This window comes from Nicotiana tabacum, chromosome 8 (assembly GCF_000715075.1).
Source record: "Nicotiana tabacum cultivar K326 chromosome 8, ASM71507v2, whole genome shotgun sequence".
In the NCBI taxonomy this organism is placed as follows: domain Eukaryota; kingdom Viridiplantae; phylum Streptophyta; class Magnoliopsida; order Solanales; family Solanaceae; genus Nicotiana; species Nicotiana tabacum.
This window is the reverse complement of record NC_134087.1, coordinates 209324918-209346959: the sequence shown is the minus strand read 5'-3', so window position 1 is coordinate 209346959 and position 22042 is coordinate 209324918. Positions and strand designations below refer to the sequence as shown.

Sequence of the window (22042 nt, the reverse complement as noted above, 5' to 3'; positions counted from 1 at the left end):
GCTCTTGCATAAATGATAAATGTAGGGTAAGACTGCGTATAATAGACCCTGGTGGTCTGGCCCTTTCCCGGACCCCGCGCATAGCGGGAGCTAAATGTACCAGACTGCCCTTTTTTTTCCTTTTATAATGAGTTTAGTGTTAAAAATGTACAGGACGATGAATCCATCAAATTTAAATCTTAAATTTGCCTCTAGACCTGATAATGTAAGAATTCTTTTACATAATTGATGTACATAGAAGATAAACTCTTTGGATACAGTTTTTGATCTTGAAAATTCAAAACTAAACGAACCATCCTCCTAATTGTTTGAAGAATACATAGTCAAGAAACTAGCAAGGTTTCAAAATTGATTTGGTTTATGCTTTTGACATATTTGTTCTACATTTATACAACTATTAGCACTTACAAGTAGTTCCATTCACTATATTTAGTGTTGATAGAGCACCATGTGGCTAAAATTAAAGAAATAATTATGTAGGGTAATGCCGCATATAATAGACCCTTGTGATCCGACCTTTTCCCATACCCCACGCATAGCGAGAGTACAGTGCACCGGGCTGCCATTTTTTTTAAATTTTAAAAAAAGGAACAAATAACACAATTGAAAACAAACTACCACTTTCATTAATATAAAACATAGTTGCAGTGTACAAATCTGAAAATGTTGGAAACCTGCTAAAAATAGGACTGATAATCCTATCAAAAACTAGGACTTGGTAAAGAAAAAACAACCTAGGTAGGTTGTAAGGCCAAGCCCCTGAATAACAGGCACCAAACTACAGATTTGCACAAGCAATTAAAGCCTAATACAGAAAGTAGATACTTACAATGAACACTAAAGACTCTTAACATGATAGACTATGAACACACGGTCTGATTCTGCAATGTAGCACACCAAGGAGGCAAATGCATAACGAATCCGTCCACAGAAGTTTTAGCTGAATGATTCAAGCCGCGTAGCTTTACAAGGAGCAACATGAGTGAAAATTTTAGTGTCAGTGCTCGGTGACTGTATTCTCAGGAAACCATGGCGCGATAGAGGCAGTCTCCATAACATGTGAGACCAAAAACGTTGGAAACAGGCTTAAGACTTGATGAAGCCTGGAAAAAAGTGGTTTGCCATAGCCTCCCGGAAAACAACCGAGACACTGAAGTATCAGATGGCCGCGAATACACGGGCTAAAAAACAACACTCATGTGTGCTTCTGTCTCGCTAGAAGCTGAATGAACCAAATAACTTTTCTGCTTGTTCTTCCAAACCACTTTCGATGCGTTTCCTTGTGCTCATTTGGTTTAGGAGAGAATATCACATCTCCACAAATCCTCCACAAGAAGCTCAACTGCGCTGCAACTAACGGAGCAATGTTGGAGATTCAAACCAAGTAGATTCTCCCCCAACTTTTTAAGAGAAGGAACGCTCTTGTTTGATACCATCGAGCAACCTGATAAGGAAAGGACCTGCAAATTAGCTTGCACTCCACAGGATAAAGCAGCAACACCAGAATCAGTTATTGCACACGTAGAAACATCAAGATCATTAAGTAATGGGCAATTATCCGCAATTGCCACCAAACTTGCATCGGTAACCTTCCTGCATCCATCAAGATTCAGCAATTCCAGGGTCTCACCATGTAGCCTAGCCAATGAGAGAACCACTCGATCTGTCAAGTTCAGGCAGTCGCTAAGATTCACTTTAACAAGTCCTGCTTCACAGCTCTCCAACAGCGGGAGAAGACCAGCATCCGTTATTCCACAAAGCCCACTGAGATCTAATTGATGCAGCTTGGGGCAGAGCTTACCGACCATAGCTAAGCTAGTACTCCCGAATCCTGGACAGCTTCGGATAGACAAGGACCGAAGAGATTCACATGGAGACAACAAGGAAGTTTGTAGAGCTAGATCCTTGATTCCCATGCACTTCACTAGGGAAAGAGACTTTAATTTCCTGCAGTTGGAAACCGCATTAAGGATACCCGTTTGGGTAATCCTGTTGCACTCCTCCAAGTGTACACTCTCAAGAGATCCAGCAGCTTTGGCGAAAGCAACCAGTCCACCGTCAGAAATAAAGCAACACTTGCGAATGCACATATGTTTCAGATTCGGGCATCCCTTTCCCACAGCTTCAAGACCAACATCTGTGGCTCCCCTGCATAAGGTGATCGTCAAAGAAACCAGAGACTGGAGACCCTGAGCATTACCCATGACCCAAAATCCCTTCTGACTCACATTTCGGAGTGAACTAAGATTAAGATTGGCAATCATCTTGCCATAGTGACCAATAACAGCAAGCGAGAAATCCGTGATGTTTAGACCATGTAGTTTCACTTTTGTCAACATTGTAGCACCCGATGACAGAAGACTAGCGACTCCCTGATCCCCAACAAGAGGGCAGTCCTTAATGGTAAGAGACTGTAATTTGGTGCAACATCTTCCAATAGCTTGTAATCCCTCATTTCCGATATTCGCACAAGATTCAATTGTCAAAGAAGTCAAGCTCGGGCAATTCTCTGCTATTGCAACAAGTCCCTTGTTGGAAATTGAAGGGCATTGGCTTAGATCCAACTTTTCTAATGAATTGCATTCCCTTGCAATCGCAAAGAGACCTTCATCTCCAATAGAAGGAACATTCCACAACGATAGGACCCTAAGAGAAGGGCAACCATGTGCAATTGCAGATAGACCAACATTAGTAATACCACGAACAGCGTTACTCCCACAGACAGAAAGCTTTCCTAGCCCCCCACGGCTAGAAGTTCCAACTGCAATCGCAGCAAGTCTAACATCAGTAGCTTTCTTCCCTTCCACACACCTAGTAAGGTATCCATCACATTCTACTTCAAGATCTTCATCTTTAGAGATCATTGTTGTATCTTTTGAATTCCCCTTTACTTCCTCTACACTTGACAGATTGTTATGGCTCTTGCTCCTGCAAATTTCGGAGTTCCGCACGCTACTCAACAACATAAGCCAATGCTTAGAAACACAAGCCGCTGCACTCCTTTCACGGCCACCAGACAATCTTCTAAGGATCTCGAATAGGCATTCATCAGGAAGAATTTCAAGAGATGGATCCTTTGACCGGTCTTCAACAACAAACGGGCTACTAATGCGCACCCTCTTCCTAGGAGGGCAGTAAACTTCAGCAGAACAAAATGGTCCACCAGAATAGAACTCATCATCACCTGAAGTCCAAAGAGCAAAAAACATCATCAGCTATCTTTTCCCTCAAATCAACATGCTATAGCATACTAAAATTTCTCTAGAAAAAAAAAATTGACAAATGATCAGTCAAGCCATTTTTTACGAACTTTCATATAAATTTCAAGTATAACCAAGTTATCTTATTTGCAAAAAATGAACAGATAAACAATTATCAGATGTGAATTGAAGCTGTAGATTTACCTAATAGATACATATTTTCAGATAAGATAGTTAAAACAATTCTAGATACAAAGATCAAAACAGTACTAATTTTTTATCCACAATTTTCTTCAGTAAACTTACCTATCTTTAAATATAGCTTTAGATTACAAGCCAAACAAAGAAGTTATACTTTTTTGTACTTTTTTCCTTTATTGTTTATTTCAGTAAATTAATGCTCATGTTCATCTCAACAATCATGCACCTATACAGATTTATAGACTCTATTCATTCTAAATAAATCATTGGTAAACCTAAAAGTTCATCCTTAATCAAGATACTGAATTGAGAACTCATTAAAAATGAGCAAATCCAGACTTAAATTACCTATCTTTAATTCTATAGATACAAAGACCAAAACAGTTAGTATTTTTTTTTCAGTTTCTTCATTAAAATTACCATCTTTTAATATAGATTCAGTTTCCCTTTTTTGTCATTTACAGTAAATTAATGCTCATATTTATCTCAATAATCATGCACCTATACAGAGTTATAGACTATATTCATAATAATAAATACTAAATCATTGGAACTAAACCTAAAAATTCATCTTTATCTAAGATACAGAATTAATTCAAAAATATAATAATCAAGAACTTTTTTTTTCAATATATAAAAAAGGAAAATGAACTCACCACTGTGATTAACAAGAGTAGGCATAGCTGCTGCTGTTCTTCAAAATAAAGAAATCCACAAAATAAACCAAAAAAGATCAGATTTTGAACCAAGAAAAACACAACCCAGATTTGATCTTTAGCCAAAATTTGCATTCCAGTTGAAAAAATCCAATTTTTTCAAGAAAACAGCTAACCCCACCAAAAGTAGGGGAAAAAAGAGAGAATTTAAGGTCAGATAGTGAAGAAAAAAAGAAGGAAAGAATGGTTCTTTGCTTCATAATAGGTATGTGGCCATGTTATATATATAAAATAAAATTTAGAAATTTAGTAGTATATGATATGAATTTAGTTATTTTTTACAAATTAAATGTATTTGGTTAGTTCAATGAATCATTCCCTAAAACCGGTATTTCCGGTTATTCTTCAGAGCTAAGCCACTTGTGGTCGTACTGTGTACCTCAAACCAGCTAACTACCGTCCACTTACCGGTTACTTATTGCATCCGTCTTTTTATTTTATTTTAAATCATTTTTTTAGTTTCCCTCTACAAGTAAAATTTAGAAAGAGGTTAAGTTATATACACGATTCCTACAACAACAACAACAACAATAAATTCAATAATTTTTTATAAGTGGAGTACATGAAGAGTAAGATGTACACAATCTTCCCCTATTTTGGAAGGATAGAGAGGCTGTTTCGTACGATAGTAATAAATTCAGTATAATTTTATAGGTGGGGTTTGAGGAGGATGGTTAATATCAAGTTGTATCCCTACCTTGTGAAAGTATGAAAGCTATTTTCGATAGACGTTTGGCTCATAACAAGATAAAGAAGGAAGCATAAACAATAAGTAGCGACAACAACAAGATCAGCTGATAAGAAAATCGAAGCAAAAGAACTAACAGGTAATAAAGGTCTAAGTATAAGAAAAAATTAGTGTTGCGGAAGCCAAATGTATATAGTGTGAATAAGTCACAACTACTATACCAAAAATTATGACAGTCACCAAATAATAAATAAGACAATAAAACAACAATAAAGGGAACACCAGAATTTACGAGGTTCGGCTAATTTTGCCTACTCCTCGGACACAACCAATATTTTATTCCACTCCAAAAATACAAGTGAAATAATACTAAAGAGAGAAGATACAAATGCCTTAAACAGATGAGAAGGCAAATGAGAGGTGTGTTTAAATCCTAAACATTAAGCCTTCTTTTATAGGGGGAAAATTCCCCCAAAACTTAAGAGTCCACCGATGTGGGACAAAAATTTGCCAAATTCAACAAATCTCCACCTTGGCAAAATTCCACATCTTCAATTTTCTCTCAATAACAAATTTTGATTGTGTCTTCATCTTCAATCTTCAGTTTTCAACAATGTTGATCAAATCCAAACAATGTTGAAATTTGACCGCAGTCACCACCTTTGTCAGCATATCAGCAGGATTCTCCGTAGTATGAATTTTCTTCACTGTGACTCCACCTTCTTCTATGATTTCTCATACGAAATGATACCGAACATCAATGTGCTTCGTCCTTGCATGATACACTTGGTTCTTCGCTAATTGAATAGCACTTTGACTATCACAAAAAATTGTGATACCTTTTTGTTCAACACCAAGCTCCTTTAGCAATCCTTGAAGCCAAATTGCCTCTTTCACAGCCTCTGTAATAGCCATGTACTTTGCCTCTGTTGTAGACAAAGCAACTGTTGACTGCAAAGTAGACTTCCAACTAACTGGTGCCTTTGCAAAAGTAAACACATAACCAGTAGTTGATCTTCGTTTGTCCATATCACCCGCAAAATCTGAGTCACAATATCCAACTACAGACTGATTGTCTTCCTGCTCAAAAACTAACCCGACATCTACAGTATTATGAATATACCGTAGAATCCACTTCACAGCTTGCCAATGTTCCTTCCCTGGATTGTGCATATATCTGCTAATAACTCCAACAACTTGTGAAATGTCAGGCCTTGTGCAAACCATTGCATACATCAAGCTACCAACAACATTTGCGTATGGTACCTTTGACATATACTTTCGTTCAGCTTCATCCATTGACGACATAGTAGTACTTAGCTTAAAATGGGAAGCAAGTGGAGTACTAACTGGCTTAGTCTTGTCATCTGTGCCAAAACGTTGAAGTACTCTCTTCAAATATTCCTTTTGAGATAAACAAAGTTTCTTTGAACGTCTATCTCTAATTATCTCCATGCCAAGAATTTTCTTTGCCTCACCCAAATCCTTCATCTCGAACTCCTTCTTCAGTTGAATCTTCAACTTATCAATTTCTTCCAAATTCTTGGAAGCTATCAACATATCATCAACATATAGGAGAAGATATACAAAGGAACCATCTTTAAGCTTGTGCAAATACACACAATGATCGTATTTGCTTCTCTTGTACCCTTGCCTCAACATAAACTCGTCAAATCGCTTGTACCATTGTCTAGAAGATTCTTTCAATCCGTACAACGATTTTTCAAGTTTGCATACCATATTTTCTTTTCCAGAAACTTTGAATCCTTCTGGCTGAGTCATGTAGATTTCCTCCTCCAAGTTTCCATGTAAAAATGCAGTTTTTACATCCATCTGAACTAGTTCCAAATCCAATTGTGCTACCAAAGCCAACATAATTCTAACGGAGGAATGTTTTACAACTGGAGAAAATACTTCATTGTAATCAATTCCCTCCTTTTGAGCATATCCTTTGGTCACCAATCTTGCTTTGTAGCGAACATCTACTTGGTTAGGAAATCCTTCCTTCTTTGCAAATATCCATTTGCACCCAATTGCTTTCTTTCCCTTCGGGAGATTGGCCAATCTCCATGTATGATTCTGATGAAGGGACTGTATTTCATCATTCATGGCAATCCTCCACTTATCTTCTTCTGAACTTTGGACTGCGTCTTTATAAGTGGTAGGAACATCATCAGCTACAATTGAGGTTGCACAAGCAACCGTCTCTATGAGACGAACAGGTTTCGTTATTGTTCTTTTTGGCCTGCTGGTTGCTATTGATTCAAGTTGTTGTTGAGGTTCCTGAGTTGGAATCTCCTCTACTGGCTCTCCTTCCAGAGGGTAATCTTCATTTGTTTCCTCCTCTGCTTCTTGTGTAGGAAAAATAAATTTTCCCTCAAACTCCACCTGCTTAGAAGCACCTTTATTTTGTTTGGTGTCTTCTGTTACCTTATTTACCATAGCAGATTCATCAAAGGTAACATCCCTGCTGAATATTACTTTCTTTGTCATAGGATACCATAAGCGATATCCTTTGACTCCAGAAGTAATTCCCATAAAAATAGCCTTCTTTGCCCTTGGATCCAATTTTGACTCCGTCACATGATAATATGCAGTTGAGCCAAACACGTGCAAAGAGTTATAATCTACAGCAGGTTTTCCATACCATTTTTCAAAAGGTGTCTTGCCATCAATAGCAGCAGATGGTAGACGATTAATGAGGTGGCATGCATATGTAATTGCCTCAGCCCAAAATTCTTTGCCCAAGCCAGCATTGGACAACATACACCGTACCTTCTCCAGCAAGGTCCGGTTCATACGTTCTGCCACTCCATTCTGTTGTGGTGTATGTCTAACAGTGAAGTGTCGGACGATGCCATCATTTTCACAGACCTTATTGAAATGATCATTTTTGTATTCACCTCCATTGTCTGTGCGAATACACTTGATCCTCCTGCCTGTCTGATTCTCCACCATCGTCTTCCATTTGAGAAAAATTCCCAACACTTCATCTTTGCTCTTCATTGTATACACCCATACTCTTCGGGAAAAATCATCAACAAAGGTTACAAAATAGTGCTTCCCACCCAATGAAGGTGTTTTGGAAGGACCCCAAACATCAGAGTGTACATAATCCAAAATGCCTTTAGTATTATGGATCGCTGTACCAAATTTAACCCTTGTCTGTTTCCCTTTGACACAATGCTCACAAAACTCCAAGTTGCAAGCCTTTACTCCTTTTAACAATCCTTGATCTGATAGAGTTTTCAAGGATTTTCCTCCAGCATGTCCCAAGCGCATGTGCCATAGCTTGGTTGCTTCTGCCTCTTTGTCGTCACTGGATGTCACTGTCACTGTCCCAATAACTGTACTGCCACGATAGCGGTACATATTATTATTCTTCCGATTAGCCTTCATTACCACTAGTGCACCAGAGCATACTCTCATCACTCCATTTTCTGCAATGATTTTGAACCCTTTTGATTCCAGGGCTCCCACAGAGATGAGATTCTTCTTCAAATCCGGTACATATCGAACATCTGTTAATGTTCTGATCATTCCATCATGGTTCCTTAATCGTATTGAACCAATGCCATATGAGGTAAGAGGGTTGTTATCCGCTGTGTGGATGACTCCATATTCTCCTTCTTGAAATTCCACAAACCAGTCCCTGTTGGGACACATATGATGGCTACAAGCCGAGTCCATCAACCATATGTCTGATGATGTTGATGACTCTGTTGTAACTAATGAGAAGTCTGAATCATCACAATCAGCTACATTTGAATCCATAATGGCCTTTCCATTATTATATTTGGCCTTATTCTTCAACTTCGGACAGTCTTTCTTCCAGTGCCCTTTTTCTCGACAAAAGGAACATTCATCTTTGCTGGGTCTGGATTTTGACTTGGATCTTCCCTTCTTTGTCCTCGTTTGATTTTGAGGACGACCCCTCACAAATAGTGCTTCTCCTTCTCCGCCCTTCTGTTTTTCTCGCTTTCTTTGTTCATAGCTGTACAAAGCCGAACAAACTTCTCTGAGAGAAATTTCATCATTTCCATGGAGTAGAGTAGTTTCAAGGTGCTCGTACTCATCAGGAAGTGACGCCAACAACATTAAGGCCAAGTCACCATCATCATAAGTTGTATCCATATTTTGCAAATCTGTGACCAACTTATTGAAACTGGTGATATGTTCATTCATCGTGGTACCAGGAACATAGGTGAAGTGAAACAGTCTCTTCTTCATGTACAATTTATTTTGACTGTTTTTCTTCAAAAATTTATCCTCCAGTGCTTTCCATAATTTACTTGCAGAAGTTTCCTTTGTGTATGGATATTTCTGCTCTCTAGCAAGGTAGGATCGAATGGTACCGCAAGCAACACGGTTGAGAATCTTCCAATCTTCTTCTCCAATAACATCTGGTTTCTTTTCTTCAATGGCCAGATCTAGCCCTTGTTGAAAAAGGACATCTAGAACCTCGCCTTGCCACATCCCAAAATGTCCGGACCCGTCAAAAATTTCTACCGCAAATTTCGCATTTGACACAATTCTTGTCATAAGCGAAGATGCCAATGATGACGTATTGTTGACACTTGATGTAGATTCTTCTTGTTTATTGTCTCCCATATTTGACACAAATATTATTTAATAGCTGACGACACAAATCAAGATTATTCCTTTCTGATGTAGAAGATCAGACTAAGCTGCAACCACAGAGCATACTCAGACAGAACCTTGACTCAGTTACCAAGATAAATCTTTTCTGATGTGGAAGATCAGACTATGCTGCAACCACAGAGCATACTTAGACAGTACCTTGGCTCTGATACCAATTGTTGCGGAAGCCAAATGTATATAGTGTGAATAAGTCACAACTACTATACCAAAAATTATGACAGCCACCAAATAATAAATAAGACAATAAAACAACAATAAAGGGAACACCAGAATTTACGAGGTTCGGCTAATTTTGCCTACTCCTCGGACACAACCAATATTTTATTCCACTCCAAAAATACAAGTGAAATAATACTAAAGAGAGAAGATACAAATGCCTTCAACAGATGAGAAGGCAAATACGAGGTGTGTTTAAATCCTAAACATTAGGCCTTCTTTTATAGGGGAAAATCCCCCCAAAACTCAAGAGCCCACCGATGTGGGACAAAAATTTGCCAAATTCAACAACTAGAATAGTACTAACACTACAAGAATAGAAAAGAGATACACTCAGATTACCTACAGACCTTCTATTCTAATTCTCGACACCCTCCTACAAGTTATGTCCTTGTAATTCTTTTTATAATAATATATATAATTTAAACTCATTTAGAGATTAGCTAATCAGATTAGAATATGGAAAGTGATAAATATAACTCAAATTTGGAAAAAATTACTTGTATGTATGTAATTTGGAGAGTAGTTTAAAAGGGTACTTATTGTTATATAACTTATCCATTTGGAATGAAATCACTAATTTAACTGGCGATTCTATTATTATTTTCTTCTAATCATTTAATTCAAATAAATATATTGATACAAATAACGCAAATAATGTATGTTTGGATGGTTGTTATTTATTGTTATTTTAAATATAATATTTATTTTGACTGTTTTTAAAATTTTATTCTATTATATTGTTAAATTCGTCGTTACATAATAATGAAATATTTTATTTTTTCTAACCATCGACTTGGTGTGGTCGTGTTGTTATTTTTTTTTCCCTTCTCATTTTGTCCTTAATTATTATTTAATAATTATATTTTACCTTTTATCCCTACCTTTTTTAATAACCCTACCTTGTATCATGCTTTTCTTTTAATATTGTAAGCTTATTCTTTAACTTGGTGGCATGTAACATTATGAAACGACAAAAAGCAATATATATATATATATATATATATATAATTTGTTCAATTCATAAGACAGCTCAAAACAATACAGTAAATACATTATAATGCAATATGATACATAACAACTACCCAAATTACAAATACTGAAAATGCAAAAATTATTTACAACTATATATAATTATTTTTAAAACAACAAGTGTATAAATAATTTTAATTCGTATTTCCATGGCAAGTTGCACAACAAATAATTGGAAGTACAACTCAGGAAAATAAATTGTAACGTGGATTGACAAGTAATATATTTGTCATTATGAAGTGTTACATGCTTTTCAGTTTTTTACGATTCTGAAAAAAACAGCTTGCATTTTGCAGTACAATGAACTTGTCCTTCAAATTTAAAAAGAAAAAAGAAAAAAAGACAGAAAGATAAGCAACTTGGCAAATGGGAACTTTTTCAAATTTGTCTTCAATCAACTTTTAAGTTTTAATATAATTAACAAACCCTAGATTAATTAAGATTTGATCACGAGATGCCACTGTTACTAATCTGTATTTGTAAACTAATTCTGGAAAAAATAGAATACCATATAAACAGAAAATGTAAAGAAGCAAAAGTTAATCCGAGCCTACTGAATTCACAGTGTTTCCTTAAGGAATTTAATTTCCTCCTAGTACCCAAGATTATGGATTATTTCCTCTCAGGAAAGAATGAATTGCACACTGGAGTAGTGGTACTTCAAACCCCAGTGTTTCAGCGAACACAAAGTTCGGTAGCAAATCACACTTACTGTTGCTTTCTTTGAAGTTAAAACAATGCAGAAGGAGGAGAAACTCAAAAAATCGTATGAAAAATCTGAGAGAATGGACTTGTATTTATAGCCAATGTTGAGCTAAAATCTGAAGAGGTGCAACTCTTCAGAATGACTGTTTATGCAAAACGGCCACAACATAAATGCCATAACATAAATGGCTATTTACGCAACAATAAATAGGGAAAATAACGAGGAAAAATTGAAGAGGGTAGTTAATTTTCTGTTACAAAAACAAAAAACGGAAGAATGGAAACGGTTGGACTTTAATATTAATATTTTGTTATTAAAACGGATATTTAATAACATTTCTGTTAATATTTACTATTAACAAACAAATTTGGTCCAAAAAATTAATCAATCAATCGATCATTTGACCAAATCTGAATCCGAAGCCGAAGTCGAAGTCGAAGTCGAGCGCGCAGCGACGACTTGCCTTTTTCTCAACTCTTTAAGAGCTAGAAGAAGAGCAATTGCTTATATACCCATTAAAAACATCTTCCTCTTCCAATAAGGGACAATGTTCCTTCATCAAGGAGAGAATCTCAAATGAAACTCAAATATTTCATTTTTCCTCCATTTCCCGTTCACCTTCTTTTAAGCATTAATATACTTAAAAATCCAGCAATCCCCCACATGAATGAGGAATGGCTATTTTACGGAAATATGCATGAAAAACTGTGTGATTCGGAAGCAAGGATTAATTGCATCTGGATAAGTAGGTTTCCCTTTGAACTTTCCGTAGTGAACTTATGTCGGATATACTCGATCAATCGGTAGATTTGATATCTTTGAACCGTCGAACTTTGGTGTATACCTAAACAACCATAAGTCACACAACCAACCCTTAACCATCTTTGGTTCTCATTGTTTTGTTCGTTTCAGCCATGAACACCGCCTGGTTTCATAAGTGCATAGAGAACTGGCCTTGCAAAATTCTCCTTGAAGCGGCTAACACTTCACACTTACATAGGTGATTCCTAAACGTGTCATCCGTAGATACACTATTTGATATACCGTGTATCAAATTTAGAAATTATTAAAAAACCTTAATGTTTTATCCTTGGTACTGAACATTGTCTCATCACGAGAATGGACCAAAAGTTTAGTTGACAATGTTGAACCATCATTAATGACTTTGTTTGATCTCCTTGAACCTAGATCTTAGGATCTCTAGTTTTCTAGGTAAAGTTACCGCCACAATGACTTGTTCTCTGCCATAGTCTCATTCGCCTTTGATGATTTCTCAACTACTTCTATAGTTAGGTCTTTTGTAAGTGGATCCGACACATTATCACTTGACTTTACATAGTCAATGGTGATAATTCCTCCAGAGAGTAATTGCCTAATGGTTTTATGTCTTCGTCGTATATGACGAGATTTACCGTTATACATAACGCTCTCAGCCCTTACCGCTTGACTATCACAATGTATGCATATTGGTGCAAATGATTGGACCAAAATGGAATATCTTCCAAGAAATTCCGGAGCCATTCAGCTTCTTTACCGGCTTTATCTAAGGCTATGAACTCAGCCTCCATTGTAGAGCGGACAATACAAGTTTGTTTGGACGACTTTCAAGATACCGCTCATCCACCAATAGTGAATACATATCCACTTGTGGACTTCGAATCAGCTGAATAATGTTTGCTCCCATTATTGTTGAGTTTTCACGGCCTCTCTTTCAGCAACTTTGTTGTCCTCTTCGATTCTCAATCGAACAATAAAATCTTTAAGGGACATCTTCTTGCGTTTGTGTTTCAAATAGTTTTTGAAGTCCTTCCACAAAGGAGGCAACTTCTCAATCATCACTACTACTTGGAATGCTTCATTGATGACAAGATCTTCAATGAAAATTTTGTTAGTAAAAATACTAAGATTACTACTTTCAACATCATTATTAATTTGATTTATACCTTCAACAAGGAGATCGTGAATAATCACATGTAATTCCTGGACTTGGGTAATAACAAACTTGCTATATACCATTTTGTAGTCCAAAAACTTGGTGGCAACGAATTTCTTCAACCTGACATCTTCTGTTTTGTATTTCTTTTCAAGCGCAGTCCACAATTCTTTTGATGTCTCCACGCCACTGTAGATATTATACAAATCGTCCTCCAGTTCGCTAAGAATATAATTCTTGCACAGAAAATTCGAATGCTTCCACGCTTCAATCACGAGAAAGCGTTCATTCTCTGGAGTTTCATCAGGCAGAACAGGAACATCTTCCTTGATGAACTTCTGTAGACTTAAAGTAGTCAAGTAGAAGAACATCTTCTACTGCCACCGCTTGAAGTCTAACCCGAAAATTTTTTCGGCTTTCTCCGCCAGTGCCAACGCCAGTGTTCGGCTTGTTGATGCATTGACAGTCACCATTTGGAACATCTTGGTTCCCGTTATCATTAGCCATTTCTGTAAATGAATGACACAAACAAACGTTAAAATCACGTAGATTTTAATCTCCAACGGAGTAAAAAAAACACAAAGGTTTTAAACTCCAAAACAGTGAATATAACACAAATACAAAATACAAATTAAATTTCTTAAGCTTGTTACTAATCTGTATTTGTAAACTAATTCTGGAAAAAACAGAATAACATATAAACAGAAAATGTAAAGAAACAAAAGTTAATCCGAGCCCACTGAATTCACAGTGTTTCTTTAAGGAATTTATTCCCCTCCTAGTACCCAAGATTATGGATTATTTCCTCCCATGATAGAACGAATTACACACTGGTGTAGTGGTACTTCAGACCTCAGTGTTTCAGCGAACACAAAGTTCGGTAGCAAATCACACTTACTGTTGCTTTCTTTGAAGTTAAAACAATGTAGAAGTAGGAGGAGAAACTCAGAAAATCATATGAAAAATCTGAGAGAATGGACTTGTATTATAGCCAATGTTGGGCTGAAATCTGAAAAGGTGCGACTCTTCAGAATGACTGTTATGCAAAACGGCCACAACATAAATGCCATAATATAAATGGCTATTTACTCAACAATAAAAAGGGAAAATAAAGAGGAAAAATTGAAGAGGGTAGTTAATTTTCTATTACCAAAACAGAAAACGGAAATCATTTGACCAAATCCGAAGCCGAAGCCGAGCCGAGCGAGACTTGCCTTCTTCTCTACTCTTTAAGAGCTAGAAGAAGAACAATTGCTTATATACCCATTAAAATCCTCTTCCAATATGGGACAATGTTCCTTCAAGAGAATCTCAAATGAAACTCAAATATTTTATTTTTCCTCCATATCCCATTCAACCTCTTTTAAGCATTAATATACTTAAAAACCCAAGAGCCACTTACTTCTAGTACTCATTTTTCATTTTATGTTTTTAAATTCTTTATTAGTCACCAAATTTTGTTTGGAATTCTTTGTTATCCTTTTGCTTTATCATCTGTTGAGAAGAATAGAAACCATTTTGACTATGGAAAGCAAATAACACCATTAATGATGAGTAATTAATTCTATATTATTTATGTAGTTTACTTTCTTTTTTTGGTAAATTGTAGTTTTTCAATCCCACTAAAAGTTTTCTGTATTTTACTTTTACCTTTCTTATTATTCATGTTTGAGAAAAAATAAATAAAAAAATACAGTGCACAACGTATCCTGCAGGGTCCGAAGAAGGGCTATACTCAGTTCGAACCCGTGATTTATACGTCATATAGAGACAATTTTACTGTTGCTTCAAGCTTTCCCTTCGTATCAAATAGAACAATACCTTACTATATTCAGAATTAGTTTAACTAAACTTTTTATTTCACACGTAATAATATGTTTTATGTGATCACAAAATCTCATGACACTTTTACTATCACAAATATAAAAAATCTTTCTTCTTCTCCTAAATATTATACCTAATCAAGTTACATCACATAATTGAAAGGGAAGGAATATAAATTTTGTTCTTAATTAGCGAGCTTCAAGTCTCCCACATCCATAAGTTTTTATTATTATTTTTTATTTCGCACCCGGTGTCCGATATCTATTAGGGCCCGACTAAATTCGAATTCACATCAGGAAGTCTCATATTAGGAGTAAAGTGCTCCCTAGTAATTGTTACTTTTCTTGCACCTAAGTGGTGTAAGATTTAAATTTATATATTGTGTCATATTTTTTTCATTCTAAACTAGTTTATACTATTAAGAAAATTGAAATTACTAGTAACTATTTTTGTTGCAAACTTGTACTACTACTTTTGGGACAAACAGTTAGACACGATATGAGGAGCTGCCTCGAAAATTTAAATTAAAATATGATTTTTCTAGTTGCCACGAAAATTACAATAGGAAGACTGTTTTCGAAATTCTATGAAAATTCCTATGAAGTACGTAAGAAACTTCTCGAAGAGATAAGTGAAAAGAAAATTAGGGCACAAAACAAACTACGAAAAAAAATAAAAAGTAAATAGAATTCAACGAACTTTTTAGTTTTCTTTAATCTATTCGTTATCGGAAACTTACTACTTTGATTAATTTGAATCATAGCCGTAGGACATATTAAAGAAAGAATACTCATTATGTCAAAAAATTCATTCTTAAGATTAAAATCCGAAACCTACAATTTAAAATAGAAAGATTATTTTATGGATAGTCCGATGCACAAGATATTCAGCATTCAAGGGTATGAAGAAGGACCGTATTCTATTAAGTGTGATGTAAGTAATTTATCCCGATACAAATATTAATGACTATTTTCACGGTTCGAACATGTAATTTATACGTCACGCGAACGAGGCTTGACTAGTGGAGCCCAAAGGGTTAAGTTGCATGAATGAAAGTAGAAATGATAAATACGTGTCTCAATTAAGTGAACCTTTTGGAAATTGCTTTAATTTGTTTGCTTCTTTAGAACACAAGTAGTAATAACCAGCAGCAGTAGTCAACCTTGGTTTATTCCAAAAACGTGTCTTTCAACAACAACAAACAACAACAACAACCCAATAAAATCCCACAAGTGGAGTCTGGGGAGGGTAGTATGTACGCAGACCTTATCCCTACTCCAAAGGAGTAGAGAGGCAGATTCCAGAAGATCCTCGACTCAAGATAATAAGAAAAACAAAAAGGAGAGAATATTAGTTTCACCACAGAGATCATAGGAAAAATAGGAATATAAAATACAGAAGGAAAAATGTAAAACGAAATTGATGGTTAGTAAATAGGTCCTGCACTGAAAAGAGAAAATAGTAAGACACGGCAACGCCCCTAGCTATTTCAGACCAAAACCCTACCAGACCAGGCTCACAACAGTACAAGGTAACGCAAGACTCAGCTACCTCCTAGCCTATAATCGTAATACTCGACCTCCATAACTTCCTGTCAAGTGTCATGTCCTCGAAAATCTGAAGCCTCGCCATATCCTGTCTGATCACTTCTCCCCAATACTTCTTAGGCCGCCCTCTACCTCTTCTCGTGCCCTCCACAACCAGTCGCTCACACCTCCTTACTGGAGCATCTGGACTTCTCCTCTGTACATGTCCGAACCATCTAAGCATCGCTTCCCGCATCTTGTCATCAATGGGAGCCACGTGTCTTTCAAATCCTCGAAAATTTGTTGCTTTGACATTTGGATACCTTTATATAGCTTTCATCATTTGGATTTTGTACATAGGGCACCAAGAAAAAATATACTGTGTTTCTATTTTTTTTTGTTTTGATATTCGCATGGGGACCTAATTAAATCAGAATTGGAGCTAAAAAAATCTACGCTGAAAGTACTGTTTTCAGAAGAGGCGATTTTATACCTAAGACATAAACCCGGGACTTTTAAGTTAAAGGATGAAAGAAGACTTATCATTCCACCACAATCCTTATTGATGATGTTATATTTCTACTCGTTATAAAAAAAAAAAGATAAGCATGAAACTAATTACATTCGAATAATAAGTACATGAGAATAAGAATATTTATAAAATTTTAGCTCTAAATCATGAAAAGAAAGCACTCATCCTTAATCGTTATTTGATTAAGACACTCTTATCTTTGCTCCTTAAAGTTTAAAGTTTAGTGGCTACCAAAATTTTAATTAAGTTGTAACCTGCATATAATACAAATATCGTGCAAAAAGAAAAGGTTCATAGGTGATAATCATGCTACTAACTGCTCTCCTTTAGCTACGAGGTGAATGAGGTGACAAAATTAATATGCAGCAATAATTTAAAGAAATTTTACATTATCATATCAAAAGTATTTATATGTAACCTTTAAAAAAAATGATAAAAACTAAGCGTCCACCAAACTATATAGAGAACCGAGTTCTCTATCAGTTCCCAACGTAAGCAACAGACTGTAAGACCAAACAGTATAGGGAACTAGGTTCTCTATTTGTTCCCACAGTAAATCGGCAGTAAATAAAGAACACAGGAATTTTACGTGGAAACTCCTTGCTCAACGGGATTAAAAACCACGACCTACTCTTGTAGGATTTCAACTTCACTACTGAGCAATCTTTAGATTACAACCTATTGTAACCTAGGAATTAACCTCTTAATCCCTCACTAACTTGTAACTACACTATTACAAGCTTGTAATAACTCTATTACAAATACTTAATCACTCACTAACTTGTAACAATACTACTACAAGCCACTTTATAATAAATCTATTACAAAGACTTCACAACTCGACTAACTCTAATGAAGACACAAACACAAGGGTTTATGATTTACAAAGGATTTCCTACACAATGCTTCTAACTAACCTAAGTAGGAATTACAAGTAAAGAACAAAATAACAAAGACTCAACAAACCTAAGGACTTAAGATATCTTCAATCTTTGGATCTGGTCCTTGAGGTTGCAGTAGCTTTGTTCTTGAAAGATGTGGTGGCTAGCACTTGAGAGAATTTTTTTTTTTGATTTTGCAAGTGTTGAAGTAATTATGTTTTACCTTCCTTGTTGTTAATAATACATGTGTGACCTCACATACAATGATGTAAGCAAGGTAGGTAAAAAGCTTTCCGCAGAAAGGTGACTACTGTAATGTTTCTGCACTGTAGCGTGTGCAGGCAACACTTTTCAGCTGGAGAGTTGACTTCGTACAGTCACCTTGTTGATACCCAATTTTTCTCTATATATTTTTAATATGCACATTACTTTCAAAATAGCATGTATATGCGTATATAAGTATGTCCAAAGGTTTTCTTATTCCTCTTTAATTTTTAAAGATTTTTAAATCAATTTATTGCCCTATTTTATCAAGAAAAACCCAATAATTATTCCCAAAATTATCATTTTTAGTGATTCATTTATTGGATTCTCATATTTATATTAAAATATATCTAGCATAATTTTTGCATATTTTTACAAATTTATTTAGTATTTGTTAAAGCTAAATTGCGCATAATTGCAATATTAGCCTATTTTAAGATTTAATTATTTTCATAATTATAAAAGTGACTCCAGTATTTGTAATTTGATAATTACATATTATTAATCATTTTAGTACCTTTAGTTTATTTCCAAAAACTATTTTACTATTTTTTATAAAATAAATAAAGAAAAATGGCTATTTAAATGTCAGCCCATTTACATTTCAATTTTAGCCAGATTTGGCACCCAATTAAACCCAATTTCAAATTCAATTACCCATCCCAATTCCTAAAACTACCCGACCCACGACCCTTTTTAATAACTCGCCTGGATCCCCCTTTTTAATCCTAGCCGTTGATCACTTAGATCAACGACTCATATTTAGCCCTTCCTTTTTTAACCTGACCTACCCCAAACCCTATGTCATTTTGCTTCTGTAGCCGCCCCTTGAATCCCCCCTTTCTCTCAATTCTCTCTCAAATCTTCTCTAACCCTAGCCGCCTCCCTCCACTTCCACCCTAAAATTACCGGAATTCATGGTTTCCAAGGCTATTGAAGTCCTATACCGGCCTCCTATAACTCCTACACACCGAGTTACTGAAGTTTCAAGGCCTGACCATGAAGAAGCTGGGTCCGGACGTTGTTCGATTCGAGTTCCATGGTTGTCTCCGACCTTGCTCTGGCCAGCCATGGTTGTTCGAGCCTAATATTGACTTCTCCTGCTTAGATCGATGATTTCCGAGCCTTTCTCACCATTTGGGTTTCTTCTGAAACCCTAACCTTCGAGGTTCTTTTGATTCTTTTAAATCCGTTGTAGATCTGTGTTCTCTTTAAGCTTGCAAACGTTTTCTCAAAAGTTTCTTTCAAAAAACTCTGCTTTCAAAACCTTTATCTTTTCCGATCTAGGGTTTTTCTGATTTTACATGTTCTACTGTATTTCTCATGAGTTTCTTCTACTGGTTTCCTTATGTGTTCCTTCTACTATGTTTCTTATGTGGTTCTTCTACCATGTTTCTTATGAGTTTCTTCTACTGTGTCTCTTTATATGTTCTTTTACTATGTTTCTCATGAGTTTCTTCTACTAGAAAATGCATGCTAAGAGTCTTAGTTCCCTTTTTGGGATTTCTGAACTTATCTCGTTAGTATTTCTGGCTGATTTACTTACTTTCGTCTCTATACTCGATTAATGGTAAAAACCCTAGAATTTGGGGGTTCAGCCGAGTTTAAAGCTATTTGCTACATGATTTGTTGGTTCCTCATCTCTGAACTTGTTTGGTTTCAGAACCCTAATCTCTTTGGACCTGTCGGGGTTTCTGAAGTTGCTTCATCTGTTGTTCGACTGAGTTTCAAAATCTTTGTTTCAACTTTTGTCTCTTTTCTAACTTCCTGCTAAACTCTATAAGATCTTTTACTTGACCCTTTGTATACTATGTTCCTATAAGTCTACTACTTACGAATTTTGCAATTGCATGACGCTTTCCTTTGTCCCAAATTCAGCCTCGCATGCCTAATACTTGTGTGCTCTTTATATGTGCTGACCTTCCCCTCTAAATGACTTTCAATTCTTTGACTGATTTCAGACTTCCTTTGTGTAGGTCTGATTGATTTTCTTTCCTTGTTTGCTGACTTCCCTATTACTTGGTTTGAGTCTAAAACTTTCCTTAGCCTTTCTGACTTGGTTTATTCATGAACCAGTAATCTCGAATCTCTGACTCCTTGATTTACTATGTACTGATTGATTCTTACCTTATTTATTTAACCGTGTATTTCAAAAATTCTTCCCTTAATTAAACTCCTATGTATTTACCCCTAATTGCCTACTTTGCACAAGATGCTTACTTGATCTTTTTCCTTAAATATTTTTTGCTCATTACCGTTTAAGTTTGAACTCCCTAATTAAAGGAAGTTCTTCTATTGATTGATTTTAATTGGTACATGATTACTTTCTTACCTTATTTTCTGCTTGTTTTCACACTATAAATACCTGCTCTTCATTGACACAAACACACCAACACTCGTAGTTTTCTGAACTCACACTCACGCTTAAAAGTATTCTCTCGTGCTACTTGTACTGTGGCCTGTTTGCAAGCCCTGCTGCCTGTTTTTTTCTCTATTTGCTTCTTTAAACTGGTATGTTCTGATTAAGATTTCCAGCAATCACAACAATGTGTTTATTTACTACCTTTACTTTCAAATCTGCCTGTTGTTTCCGTATAGTTCAACACTTACTCTAGCATGCTGAAATTTCTTTCTGCCTGTTCTACTATGAATCCCAAACCCCTACCCCTATGTGTTCATGCTATGGTTTGAGGCATGGCAATACTATAAATTATTGTCCATGAATCAAACTTGATCCCCTGGGATCCTAGCCTCTAATAGTGTGTGTTCCGACATGCTTATAGGTATGCTAGCATCCTCCATTGTTGGGTATGCCTAAAGCCTACCCTTGCCTAAGCAATAGACTCGCTGCAATCTCCCTATCTTCCCTGAACCCCTTTTGTGTACTTATTTGTAGCTGCTTCCCTCTCCTTTCCCCCTTTTAGAATTCTGTTCTTCACTTGCACACTTTCTTAATCCTTAAGTTCTGCCCCCCTCTTGTGAGCCTTGCCTTGGCACCTCTTGAGCTCCCTCTGAACTTGGACACTTGAGGGCTGACACTTTCATACTGTACTTTTCCCCATTTTGATAATACATTTGGGTGTGAGCATTGCCCGGAGTCCCATTGAGGCTCTTAAGGAACTTTGATACACTCAAATGGGAGAAAGGCTTTGGATCAATGGTCTCTTGAGTTGGTCTATCTCATAACTCAGAAAGGAAGTCAAGAATCAGGCTTCCTCTAGTTGTATTTTTGTTTCCGATGTATTTTTATTTATTCTGGATTGTAATAATTTGTAATAAACATTTGGGACTGGCTAGTGAAACAGGGCTGGGTAACTATGTATGCAAAGGGTAGAAATCATGACTATAGGACTACTATATCCCTGCATATCCAACTTTCATATAGAAACCATATCTATAGGTATTCTGAATTCTGCATATTCAAATGTATATAGAAATCATGCCTATAGGTCCATTCTGAATTTTGCATATTCAACTTCATATAGAAATCATGACTATAGGACTGTTTGATTCTGCATGTTCAATTGCATCTAGATTCCATGCTTATAGGTTTAAAGCAGGTCTTCTGCATTTAGATACTGTGTCTATAAGGTTTCTGCATTTTTACACCATGTCTACAAAGTTTAAAATCAGCAACGCATAGAAAGCATGCCTATATGAA

The 22042-nt window shown here is 36.0% G+C and overlaps 1 protein-coding gene across 1 annotated transcript; it reads right to left on the bottom strand.

The window, feature by feature from the left end:
• Window positions 1–603: 603 nt before the first annotated feature.
• LOC107764673 (EIN3-binding F-box protein 2-like) lies at window positions 604–4382 on the bottom strand. The gene is made up of 2 exons (XM_016583274.2): window positions 4058–4382; window positions 604–3184 (listed from the first exon to the last, which is right to left on the bottom strand). Exons 1-2 carry the CDS (start codon window positions 4080–4082, stop codon window positions 1296–1298), a joined length of 1914 nt encoding a protein of 637 aa, XP_016438760.2. The 5' UTR covers window positions 4083–4382; the 3' UTR covers window positions 604–1295.
• Between the last annotated feature and the right edge of the window lie 17660 nt (window positions 4383–22042).

Bases quoted from the DNA above. Each gene is read 5' to 3' on its own strand.
- LOC107764673 (XM_016583274.2), bottom strand. From the start codon at position 4,082: ATGCCTACTCTTGTTAATCACAGTG. The intron at 3,185-4,057 runs GTGAGTTCATTT...TTTGGACTTCAG, and splicing joins TACTCTTGTTAATCACAGTG to GTGATGATGAGTTCTATTCT.